General features: G+C 38.5%; 1 protein-coding gene across 2 annotated transcripts; it reads left to right on the plus strand.

Moving 5' to 3' along the window:
• Window positions 1–377: 377 nt before the first annotated feature.
• Window positions 378–7,874, plus strand: LOC127760197 (uncharacterized). 2 transcript variants are annotated; one of them, XM_052284417.1, is made up of 6 exons: window positions 378–983; window positions 1,339–1,480; window positions 2,547–2,658; window positions 4,430–4,466; window positions 4,749–5,082; window positions 6,705–7,874. In XM_052284417.1, exons 1-6 carry the CDS (start codon window positions 786–788, stop codon window positions 6,812–6,814), a joined length of 933 nt encoding a protein of 310 aa, XP_052140377.1. In that variant the 5' UTR covers window positions 378–785; the 3' UTR covers window positions 6,815–7,874. The 2 variants fall into 2 exon arrangements, with proteins under 2 accessions (XP_052140377.1, XP_052140378.1); XM_052284418.1 differs by having other exon boundaries at window positions 2,547–2,652.
• Window positions 7,875–12,573: the final 4,699 nt, after the last annotated feature.

Genomic DNA, 12,573 nt, shown 5'->3' on the forward strand with positions numbered 1-12,573 from the left:
ATATCGTGATTCGGCTTGCTGCACTTAGAGATACAAGTGGGCCGATCCATAAACCCATTTATAAGTCAAATCAGTAGGTGATCCGTAGGTTACCTACTAATTTTGTCTATAAGCGGGTTCGCGGGTTGGCCCGCTTGCAACCCTAAGAAGAAGAGGGGAGGAGGAAGAGTAGGGGGCTGAAGGAGGAAGGAGATGAGTCCACTCTCTAATCTTATTCTAGATCATCTCTTAAATATCAATTACTTAAAATCAGAAGAGGACAATAAGTTAGAAGATACTTTCTCCATCCCAAAATAAGCTAATAGGTTTTGGGTTAGGGAGTATGTTTCTTTATACCTACTCGATGGATGAGTAAGGAGAGTACCCCCGTACCCGCCTTTTCCTCCCGCCTCCTCTCCTCTTCCTCTTCCTCTTCCTCTTCCTCTCTCTCGTTGATTTCTTTTCCCTTTGCCAGCTTTCGCTTTTCTTTCCTCCTCCTCCTTTCGGCCTCTCCTCTCCTTCCTCTTTTGCTTCTTCTTCTTCTCTCTCTCTCTACAACTCAAGCTAATAGGTGTAGTACTAGCAAAGGCCAGCATCCATATCGAGGCTATCTAGGGTTGGTGCTAGCTACCTAGCTAGGTTGGACCCTTCTCTTCATCCTCCCTTGCATATCAAGCCTCGATAGATATAGCCATCAGCCCCCCTCTCGATCGCCCTTGCCTTTTGAGATCGATCACCAGGTTACTGTAGTAGTACAGATCGGAGCGAGCGATCGATCGAGGAAGAAGAAGAGGTAGAGGTTGTAGATGGCTGTGTCGGCTGGCGGCGGCGGCGGCGCGGCGGGGCAGTTCGGCGACACGACGCTGACGAAGGTGTTCGTGGGGGGACTCGCGTGGGAGACGCAGAAGGAGGGGATGCGGGGATACTTCGAGCAGTTCGGCGATATCCTCGAGGCCGTCGTCATCACCGACAAGAACACCGGTAGATCCAAGGGCTACGGATTTGTGAGTTCCTATTTCTCTCTTCCTGCTTAATTCCCCAATCAATCATCATCTTCCTATTCAATTCTACTTCTGTTTGCTTGGATTTCAATCAATTTGGATTTTAATTTCAGCATCGATCCAACTAGCTGTTCTAGCTAGCTAGTTGCACCCCCCAAGTTAATTCTTCAACCAAAAGAATAATTAATTAACCAGGATAAATATGCAGCTTTCTTGCATATAATTAATCACCGAAGAACCTAACTGATCGATCGATTTTTTAAGATATCTATATCTAGCTAGCTACATGGTTTTATTGTGATCTTGGATTGGTTACCTTTCGATCTCTACTGAATCTTTATTATTTCTGCTTTGCTAGGTTACATTCCGCGAGCCGGAGGCTGCTATGAAAGCTTGCTTTGATCCGTACCCGGTGATCGATGGGAGGAGGGCCAACTGCAATCTTGCATATCTTGGGGTCCAGAGATCCAAGGCAGCTGCAGCGTCTCTGCAACCTTATGGTAATCGAATTCACTATCACATAAAACACGCACCTTAACTTTTCTTCATGGTTTTTTAATCCAGATTCTTAATTTCTGATGATCATATAATTAACTGACACTACGTGGAGACAAGTTTAAGGTTGATGATGATCATGTAGAATAACTGAGGAGCATATATGTGCGTTTCCTGGCTTAATTTGCATCTTTTAGCTAGATTCTACAACATGTATTGTGCATCATTTTATGCTCATACTTTGGGAGCATACTGCACGTACTGCTAAACTTAGTATATACTCTTCATTTTCCCTTGAGCAAAAATTGCATTCTTCAGAATCAAATTAATTTATATTATTGGCTCAAAAAATGCGTCCCTTTTGATTGATCAGTTAGTTGAGAACAAATTCCTACTAACAAAAGCTTAAATCCTGTAGTCACTTTTTGGATATGCTAATTCTTGAATCAAGCTAGTAAGTTATTAATTGTGATGTAAACTAATTAGTAATACCTGTACACATTAAGTACTTATGTCTAACTATATGGTATTGCTTCGCGCCAAATTAAGGCCGGTCACTGTCATCAAGCTGGATAGTATAGTTAGTTGGATAATGCTTATATGAATTAAGATCAAAACAACAAGCGATCGAGCTAGATAAAGTATGCTATCCGAGCATCCGACAGTATTTCACCGGTAATGAAAAGGCTGCGTGGTCTCCAGCTGAGCTAGCTAAAGCTTTTCTGCAAAAGTGCTAAAAGCGAGCACGGTTAGTTATTCTCGGGAGTCGTTAATTCCAGCCTTCTAGGCTGCCTTGCTTGCTTCTTGTGCAGTTTGCAGTGTGTATAGTAGCATGTTGTCAGGCATGCAGTTATCTGCCGTCCTTGGATTGTCCAATACTCCTGTTCATATATATACTGACTGTAATTAATTAATTAATTAATTATCCAGCAGCCCATTACTAATCATGCTTAATTACAAACCATGCATAGTAATTGAATACTGTACTTTATTACCATGCATAGTAATTGAATACTGTACTTTATTAGTTGATAAATTGTTTGTGAATATGCATGAATTGAACTGGAGCAGCTGGGCATATGAGGGCAATGAAGTCCATTATCCAGACAGGCGGTGGTGGTGCCAGCTTGAGCATGGCAGATCATGGCATCCAGCAGGGGATCCCGACCTACAATGTGTATGGGTAAACTACTCATATCGATCTCTGGTCTGGTTTAGTTCCTAACTTTTTCTTTAAACTTCCAACTTTTCTATCATATCAAAACTTTCCTACACACATAAACTTCTAACTTTTCCGTCACATCGTTTCAATTTCAATCAAACTTTCAATTTTAGCGCACTAAACACACCCTCTCTCCTTCTATATACAGTTGCAGGTAGGAATAGTACACACACTAACCACCGGCCAGCCAGCTAGCTAGCTAGCTAGAGATCGATATATAGAGCTTGTGTTTGCTTCTCAATCTGCTGCATTGCATTGCATGCATGCTGGGATATGATATGTAGTAGAGAAGTTGGCCGGCTAGCTGTAAAGAGGATGGTTTTGGGGGGTTAAAGGCGTTGGAGCTAGCTGGTCTCAGCTTCAGCTCGTTTAATGGAGGGAGGGGGCCAACGACTGCACCGTCCATCACCATCTGCATGTGCATCTCCAGCTCCTCCTTCTCCTTCTCCATCTCCATGTGCATGTGCCCACACAAAGACAATGCTACTATCTCTCTCATCTCTCTCATGCATGTGTATGTGTGTGCAAATAGTGAGTAGTGAAAGAGAAGCAGCTAGCTAGTAGTGTATGTGTGCAACTTGCTGTAGTAGCTGTTACTCCCTCCCTCCGTCGCATTTTAAGTGCAGTTGTAGGTTTCTATGTCCAGCGTTCGACCGTTCGTCTTATTTAAATTTTTTTATGATTAATATTTTTGTTATTATCAGATGATAAAACATAAATAGTACTTTATGCGTAACTTACTTTTTAATTTTTTTTACATTTTTTTTAATAAAGCAAACGGTCAAACATTGGATACATATATAAATCAACAACTGCACTTAAAATAGCTTGAAAGGAGTAGTATAAGCTAAGCTAGGCGTGATCGATCGATCGAGCACCTCATGATCATGCTGCATGTGTCCTCATCGATCATTTGACGTGCTACTAGTATATACTATACTGTATAGCTAGCCCGTATATGTACGTATATACTATACTGTATAGCATAATGCCTCGGGTACAGCGTCTGGCATGTGGGGTACCGGTCGGTATATATAGTGTCATGCAGTTGCATGCGCGCCACTTTACAAAAAGCTTTGCATTGCATGCGCCCCTCTTGCTTGCTCAGTTCTTCCTGCAATATGCGCATGCCTGCATGCACTGAGGGGAAAAAAAAGTAGCAAGAAACTAGAGAGATCTCAAAGTTTCCATTCTGCAGCTCTGCTAATTGATATAGATCTTGGTGTTCTTAATCTAGTGACTAGTATTTAAGATGATTAATTTTCATGCAAATGAATTTCTTCATATGAAACCTCACTTGGCCACATTAAGGCCGGAGATTAGTACTACACGTTAAGATATATCTGTACTCCAAACTGAAATTAATCATGCCTGCACATATATTAGTTAGTCTACTTTAGGCAATTAGGCTGAACACCAATTAATGTGCTTCATACAGTTACTTAATGTAGAGTTCCCAAGTTTACAGCAAGGAATTAGGAAATTTATAATCAATAATCAGCATTATCGACCAAGTTTGTTTAGGTAATTCCATGTGCAATTAGGAGTCCCATATATAGGAGAGATATCCAGATGTATTCATTCACGAAATATTTAGGTTATTCATTCACGAAATGTATGTATTTAGGTTGCTTTATTATATGCATATGTACCTCATCACGTCATTTCTATGTACATTTCAAAAAGCAAATTAATGACACTCTCCTTTGGCTACTTGCAAAATTGATTTCAGGTACTCACCTTATTTCTCGGATTACGGCTATCCGCTGGTACGTTTATATACTTCAATTCCATTCAGAAAAAAAAATCATCATCCATGTAATTTTTTGTTTAATCAATTTGCGTTATAGTTTACATATATACATATATTGTGTATATATGCAAGCTGATAAAGTATATATCTACTAGAGATTCATCGATAGATCCCTCTCCTATAGATTTTACTAAAGTCTGACTATTACTAGTTCATAAACTATAATGTTGCATCTCAAAATTAGTGGTAAACTAATTAATCACCCATGATCATGTCAACATTTTTACGTACTATACAGAGCTACTATCAAGCGTACGGTGGGCTTGGAGCCCAGTACCAGATGTTCGCTGGTGGCGCCGCCGCCGGGGCGGCGGGGCTAACAATGGCGAATCCTACCGGCGGCGGTCTCTACTCGCCGTACTTCCAGTACGGCCCAGCGGTGGCGGCGAACGCGGCTGCTGCCGGGTACGCCGGCATGCAGTACCCTCAGATGTACCAGTACGCGGCGGCGGCGGCGGCTGTCGGAGCCCCGACGGCGGCGACGACGGCCAGCCAGCTGACCGCCGTGGCCGGGCTCCAGCAGTACGCTGGCACTGTGGCTCTTGCTCCTAACTCTACCGGCCAAGCAGCAGGTTTGTCAGAGATGTTTTAATTTATTTTACTTCCTCCAACCCAAAATATAAACATTTTTATAGCATAATGACAAGTCAAATATTTTTAACTTTGACTATTAATATTAATAGTAAAAAATAAAAAAAGATCAATCATATAAAATTAATGTTGCTAGATTTATTATTAAAAAACTATCATAATATGCAACTCTTTTTATTTAAAACATCTTATTTTTATATATATTGTTGGTCAAAATAACATCTTGGCGACCGTGTCAAAGTCCAAAAGTACTTATATCTAGAGACGGATGGAGTATATATCTTCAGTGAGATAGCCTTTTTTTTATTGGGGGGAGGGGGTCATATTTCTATTAATTCGAGGCTGCGAGCTACTCCATCCTGCTATAAATATTTAACATTTAGGGTAGGGTTTGGTCAAGTTATGAAAAAATTGATGATTAATAATTTCTCAAATGATTAGTGGTGGATTTTCCTTAAAAATTATACTATCTATCATAATATCTTGTTAATTAGGTTTTATAAATTTATTTAAATATGAAATTAATAGTTAATTCTTTATAAAAAGAAAAACATCCTTCTCGTTAAACATTTATACATAACCGTACCATATGGGGGGGGGGGTATATATCATTCCTACATGCACGATGTATTTTCATTCTTGTGTAGTACATGCACTGTATATATATGTCTGAATCTGCAAGCAACCCAATGTACAATGCATGAGTACTTGTGCATATTGACACGCTACTCAATCCTTTGCGCGAGATCATGCATGCTTGTGAGGGTATCACATATAAAAAAGACGTTATGCCTACTCACCCAAAAATAAAATTGGGCACTAATTAATACTCCCTCCATTCCATAATATAAGTTACAACCACTTTTCTTACATGTTTCATGATATAAGGCATACATACAAACACACAATTAATTATGATATCTTCTCCATTAAATTATTACTTTTTTAAATCCTCCACTCTCATGCTATCTAATCCTATTGGATGCATGTATTATATTTATTAGGATGATCCAAACTACAAGATGATAATAATTATTTTTTGGTCTTTGGATTAAGGGTGGTTGTGCCTTATATTTTGGAATGGAGGGAGTACTAGTAATACCCTAGTTATTGTTAATTAGGAGTGGAGTACTAAGAGCACCCACAATGGTAAAGTAATATGCTCTCTATAAAACATGTACATCTCAGCAATAGACTAGATTAATAGTAAACCACCTCAATAGTATGTCTACATAGGTATCTATAGCTCTCTCATGCATTGCCTCGTTTTTCTCTATAGACTATCTCTAAGCTAGTAAATAGTTTTGCTCTCTCTCTCTCTATTCATTTAATATCTTCTAAGTAGGAAAATATGCTGACATGGATCTCTTGTAGAGAGCTTATAAATAACTATCGTGGGTGCCCTAATTAATCCTTATGTTGGAATACATTAACCCTGATCTGGAACATCAACTGAATAATTGGCCTGCATTTATTGTTTATTGTTTTTATTGAGAGGGGCCTGCATTTATTGTTGGTAGTACTACAATGGAGTCGATTAACTAATTGCACTTGATATGATAATACAGTACTAAGTAAATAATGCGATCCTTATTTTCTGCAGGCATGACAATGTCTCTGACAGCTCCAACTCTGCCGGCACCATCACCACAGTATCAGTACAGGCTCATTTCTTCTCATGTCGCTGCAGCTCCAGAGAAACCATTGGCCTAGAAAACCACGGCTGCCTTAAGTCTGCATCCATCTAAATACAGTATCTTCTTCCTCCACACACATGTGTCAGTCATATCTCATATGCATATCATCTGTCCTAGCTCTCATGAGTATACTTACTCAGCTCACATATTTACTAATTACACTCACGCGGTCACGCCAAATGTACCCACTTATGGGTTGAGTGGTGTATTTGGCATGCTAACAAAGGACTGTGGTAAGTCCAATTTTGCATTGTGTAGTCTGGTCTAGCAATTAAGGTCTTCTTAATTCTCCTTTAAGGTGAACGTTGCATTAATTTTTTACAAGAAAATCTCTCATCCAATGTGTCGTCAGTCTTGTACACGAGTAAATTAACCATCCTGCATGTATAGGTCACAGGTTAGCATCTTCAGTTAATCGGTGTGTTCATGTTAACTTAGCTTCTAGGAAAAGTTTTGTTGTGCCTTGTACCTCTTAAGGAAGAGAGTGCAGGGGAAATAATATGTGGTAGAGTCGCTGCTGATTTTTCATATGCAGCTTTAGTTCAAGATGTCTCCACAGAAGCTTGTGGGGGCTACTGAAAGAGTTCAATTAATTGTGTATTAATTTGTAGTACGTAGTCACATATTTCATTTTCACCTATACATCTTCATTTCTTTTTTTCTTGTACACTAACTAGGTCAGGGTCCCTTTCGATCCATTCTCTATTCGATCTGGTCCTTCATTTCTGGTTTTCTTCCATCTCACTCGTTATGTATCACCATCCACCCTTTCACCCATAATTAAGGCAGCAATGCATTATATATATGCATAATTAAGGTCAAGCAGGCCCAAGAAATCAGATGAAAAATTGATGGAAGCCATTACCAGACATATTATTACTCTGGAGTTCTCCAAATCTCCAATTAGTATAACGACTTGTATGGATTATTATATGTAGCTTCCTTTTGAGAAGCTAAATGTACCACGTACGCTTATCTTTCAGTACATTTACATGAACTCTGCTAAATGGCAAACTTCTACATATGCAGATCGCTGCATACCTATATCCTGCATGTTTAGCTTTTCATGCACACAAGCTTGTCTGCCTTAATCATGTCTATAAGCCCAAATAATTATGCACACTTTCATATATCATATATAGAAGCTAGCTCGGTTGATTAACCTCTTGCATTAATTCATGAAAAGCTACTTCTAATAATTTCCCTCTGATTTAATTTCAAGATATCATGAATATGCTTAATTATAATTATACACATCGATCTTCATCAGAAACATTTTATCATGCATGCACGGGTTAAGCTAAGCTTAAGGCTTCCAGATCTAGTTATACATATACACACAATATTTCATCATTCATAATGCAAGTTTGCACGTTTGATCATCTAATTAGCTGAGAGAATTAGGCTAGAGATCGACGGGCGAGCTAGCTGCTGCAGATCTCGCACGGCTCCGCGTACGGCTCGCACGTGCCATCCTCACCCAGCACACAGCACCCACTGTCCATCACCCTGAACCCTGCAAAAAAAAAAGGAAAAAAATCCATAAACAAAAAAAAAGGAAAAAAAAAACATCCATAAACGCAGTCATGTTCAGTTCAGATGTTTTTCGTTTCCAAATGTAAGCATTTCTGATGTATCCATGTGCGTAGCTAGAAATGTAAGTTTGAATTTCTGTGATGTTTATACCGTATTTGTGAGGATTATTGATCATGTCGTAGACAGCATCGTAGGTGTTGCCGTAGATGAACATGGCATCAGGATGGTCAGCGTTCAGCTTATCAACGAGAGATCTCAGCCCTTGGTTGAAGAAACCCACCATCTGGTTCACCTGATCGACGCACTGACCTTGTGGGCCCAATCCGGAGGCCCTCAGGCTGGGGAGGCAGCCCAGTGGGCCCACCCCATCCAGGAGAAACTTCCTCAACCCAACACTGTACAGAGCCTGCATACAAAAAGGTGAAAATCATTAACTCACTTTGAGGGTTAATTTTTCAGTAACTCATTGAGGATTAATTTATGACTAGGTTGCGTTCGTTCATCAGGGTTGGAAACCCTTCCACCCAACACACAAAACGGAATGATAAACAAGCACGTAATTAATTAAGTATCAGCTAAAAACATAAAAAAATAAATTAATATGAATCTTTAAAACAACTTTCTTATAAAGTATTTTTATAAAGAATGTACCGTCTAATGAAGCGTGTATGTGGGAATCGAAAGCGTAGAAGTTAAGAAAGTGTTCAAAAGAACGCAGCACTCTGACCAGTGTCTGCCTGGAGTAGTGGTTGATGAGCAGATCGGAGTAGTCCTCCGCGCTGTATAGTTGTAGCCTGAATCGTACAGTGATGTGAGGAGGTAGTTGTTGATGTAATCGTTGCTTCCAAGCCACCTTCCATCTGTGTCCTGATCGTGTCCAGGTTGCTCTCCAGGTTGAGCACCTGCTGGCCCAGGCTGAATCTCTCACCCTGCAACAAACGCAGAGACGATTAGCTAAATTCTGCAGTCAATATGAGTAATCGGATTAACTGATTAATTAACATTAAACCGGTGCATTTTATTTTCTGCATCTGTCGACGCCCAGAAGATCACCTGCAAATTCAACCAAAATGTCAACAGAAATTAATCACATTGAGAGGAACTACAAGGAGATATACAAATCGAATTTGTAAAGAAGAAGAAAAATTGCGAATGAATTAACGTCAGTAATTACGTAACAGAGTGAGAGTCGACGAAGGTCTTGCCGTTGCAGAAGGTGGAACTCGGTTACTCGATGCCAGGGGCGGATCTACAGTATAATCATCGATATCAGGTGACACCGATAACTTTCGGCAATACCTATAGCAAAACTGTTTATCTATATACTATAACATCATGTTCTAAGCATAATTAGCATACTATGACACCGATAGACACGTTATGACACCAATAAACCAATTTTCTAAATCCGCCACTGCTCGATGCCGTAGGGGAAGAAGTTGGGCCTTGGCGAGGCAGCTCAGCGCGTTATTGTTGCCGTCGTCAACCGGCGAGTCGCCGAACACCAACAGCACCGCCGTTGGCCGCCGCCGACGACACTAGGATCAGCATGCCAACCACGACAGCAACAGTCGCCATGTCTACAGGCTTACAGTGCAGCTTAGCAATGGTAGCTTGTACAGTAATACTATCTCCGTCCCTAAATATAAGGAATTTTGGTTGGACGTGACACTTCATGATGTCCACGCTTAGCAATATGTTTCAATGTCGATTCATCGTACTAGAATGTGTCACATCTAACCAATATTCTTTATACTTAGGGACGGAGGGAGTAATAGCTTTTTACATGGACGAGGATGACAGATTAAGTAACAGCTACAGGTCACTGTAAAGTTTTGACGGATTTTCAGTTAAGAATTTTTTTCGCCAGCACATAAAATAATTGCCGTGCATCAATATATTAAAAGAATTTACACAACGTAATTTGCCAGATATGTTTATGCCAACGCAACTCCGATCAGCACGAATTCATGATAAGGCACCATAAATATTGGGAGCATTTTCCTTCTCTCCACCTTGTTTTCGCATACTATTCTTCGTTCGTGAGTTGTGACTCTTCTTTTGGGCCAAAATTAACTAAGGCCTGATTTAGTTCCTAATTTTTTCTTCAAACTTCTAATTTTTTCATCACATCAAAACTTTTCTACACACAAACTTTCAACTTTTTTATCACATCATTCCGATTTCAATCAAATTTTTAATTTTTGCGTGTACTAAACACACCCTAAAGGTCGGTTTCACCATGAATCCGGCAAATTCGACGACTTGATCTTCGATTGGATCATACGTTGATCTCGATCGGTGCTTGGAGAAATACTGTCTAAACGAAGGTTCGATCGCTGCATGCCGCTGCGAAATTAATTGATTCGTTCTGACTCGTTCAGAAAAGTAATTAGTCGGCGTAAGCTGTCAGTCTCTGACTGAATTTTAGGCGGCTTCAGCCAGCAATTTGCAGCGGTCGTAGGCTAGAGAGACACGGGTGGTCATGCATTTTTTGGCATGTGGCATGTTGATTAGTCGCAATTCTGAGAAAACTTACCTGAATGCAAATTTGTGTACAGTGCCTGTTCGAGGTCGAGCAAAATCAAAACAATCCTTTAGTCAAAAAAAAAAAAAAATCAAAACAACCCGATCATTGTTTTGCTTTCATAAAGAAAGTTCATCGTCAATCGAGTATCGACCCTTGTTAACTTGCTCCTTCCGTCCAAAAAATGAAAGAAAGTCATTTTAGTTTTTGTCTTAAATCAAATTAATCATTTCAGACTAACCATATTTATAAATAAATTATATCAAACAGGTGTTACAGCATTTCGTGAAATATGTAGTATATCCATATTATACCTATTTGGTGTCATTAATATGTACATTTTTCGGTATATATACAATCAAATTTGAATTGGCTTTCACTGGGAAAGAAACTGGAATGGCTTAAATCATTTTAAGATATAGAGACAATATAAGATTTTTTTATCCATTTTTTAAACATATTTAATTTTAAAAGTAAACTATCAAAAACTTATTTCTAAATGTAAACCTTTTGGACACGCTAATCTTTGATGATATAAAAAAACCGATGGCACGTCTACTGTAGATGACGTGGCCATGTTGTTCTGCTATATTAGGCGGGGTGAGGTGGCTAAAAGTTTTAGATTTGAAAATAAATTTTTAAAAGATGATATTTTAAAATTAAATATTAAAAAAAAATTAAATGATAATAATAATTCGGGAGTGAGTACTGCCTAATTAATTAGCAGGACATTGCGACAAATCCATCGTTTTCCTCGAGAGTAGAGGTTGGCATGCATTATGCTTGCTGATCGGTCGCCGTAAAAGATTTCTCTTTGTATACCCTTGAACCGGCCTACCGGGAAGATTGAGGGAAAATAGTCCACCATATAAGCATGTGTCCTCACATGCATATACTTGCACTGAGGTTCTATTCATTTCTCCCACAAGAGTTGAATGAAAATAAAAATAAAGATTTTCATGAGTTATTGGTCCCGTTCATTTCTCCAACAACTGTTCTATAATATGTTATTGGACTGAATATTCTTTTCAAAAATACCCAAAATATGAAAAATTTAAAACAAATATGAAAAATTTTATGTGGCCTCCTTAAACAATATGAAAGTTTGAAGTTTGAAGTTTTTTACATTTATATTTTTTAGCAAAATATAATTTATCTGTTATATGCTATATAAAATACTTTTTATTGATGTTTTTAATATAAATAATCTTTCATACACTACATAAGATGTTTTTATCTCTCATATGAGCAAGTTCTCTCATATACCACATAAAAATATTATTTTTCTAAAAACTAAATATACCAGAAAAAACTTGAGACATGTATACAAACTTCCATTTTATGTAATGAGGTCACATAAAAATTTTCATATTTTTTTTGAAACTTATAATTAGATGAATCAATTGTTAATCTTGTATGTCTCTAAGGGTATTTTGGGCATTTTTAGAAAAAGCCCAACAATGGTATATTATAGAACAATTGATAAAGTCGTCGGTATATTATAGAAAGAGACAATATCGATGGTAAATTGTTGAACTCGAACAAATTCAGTGGCATAGAATAAATTCTCTCATGAATATTTAATAAGTTAAATCCATTAGAATCCTTCCAAAGTTACACCGGTCCAATCTTTTGGAGATACTTATAGAGATATGGTGCGCATGTATGTTTAATAACTTAGACATATGTTTATATTGTTTCTTTAATGCACA

The sequence above is a fragment of the Oryza glaberrima genome, chromosome 1 (genome assembly GCF_000147395.1).
Source record: "Oryza glaberrima chromosome 1, OglaRS2, whole genome shotgun sequence".
NCBI classification, from domain to species: domain Eukaryota; kingdom Viridiplantae; phylum Streptophyta; class Magnoliopsida; order Poales; family Poaceae; genus Oryza; species Oryza glaberrima.

Coding starts and splice junctions, on each gene's coding strand:
- LOC127760197 (XM_052284417.1), top strand. CDS start 786: ATGGCTGTGTCGGCTGGCGGCGGCGGCGGCGCGGCGGGGCAGTTCGGC. Junction 984..1,338: donor GATCCAAGGGCTACGGATTT/GTGAGTTCCTAT, acceptor CTGCTTTGCTAG/GTTACATTCCGCGAGCCGGA. Junction 1,481..2,546: donor AGCGTCTCTGCAACCTTATG/GTAATCGAATTC, acceptor GAACTGGAGCAG/CTGGGCATATGAGGGCAATG.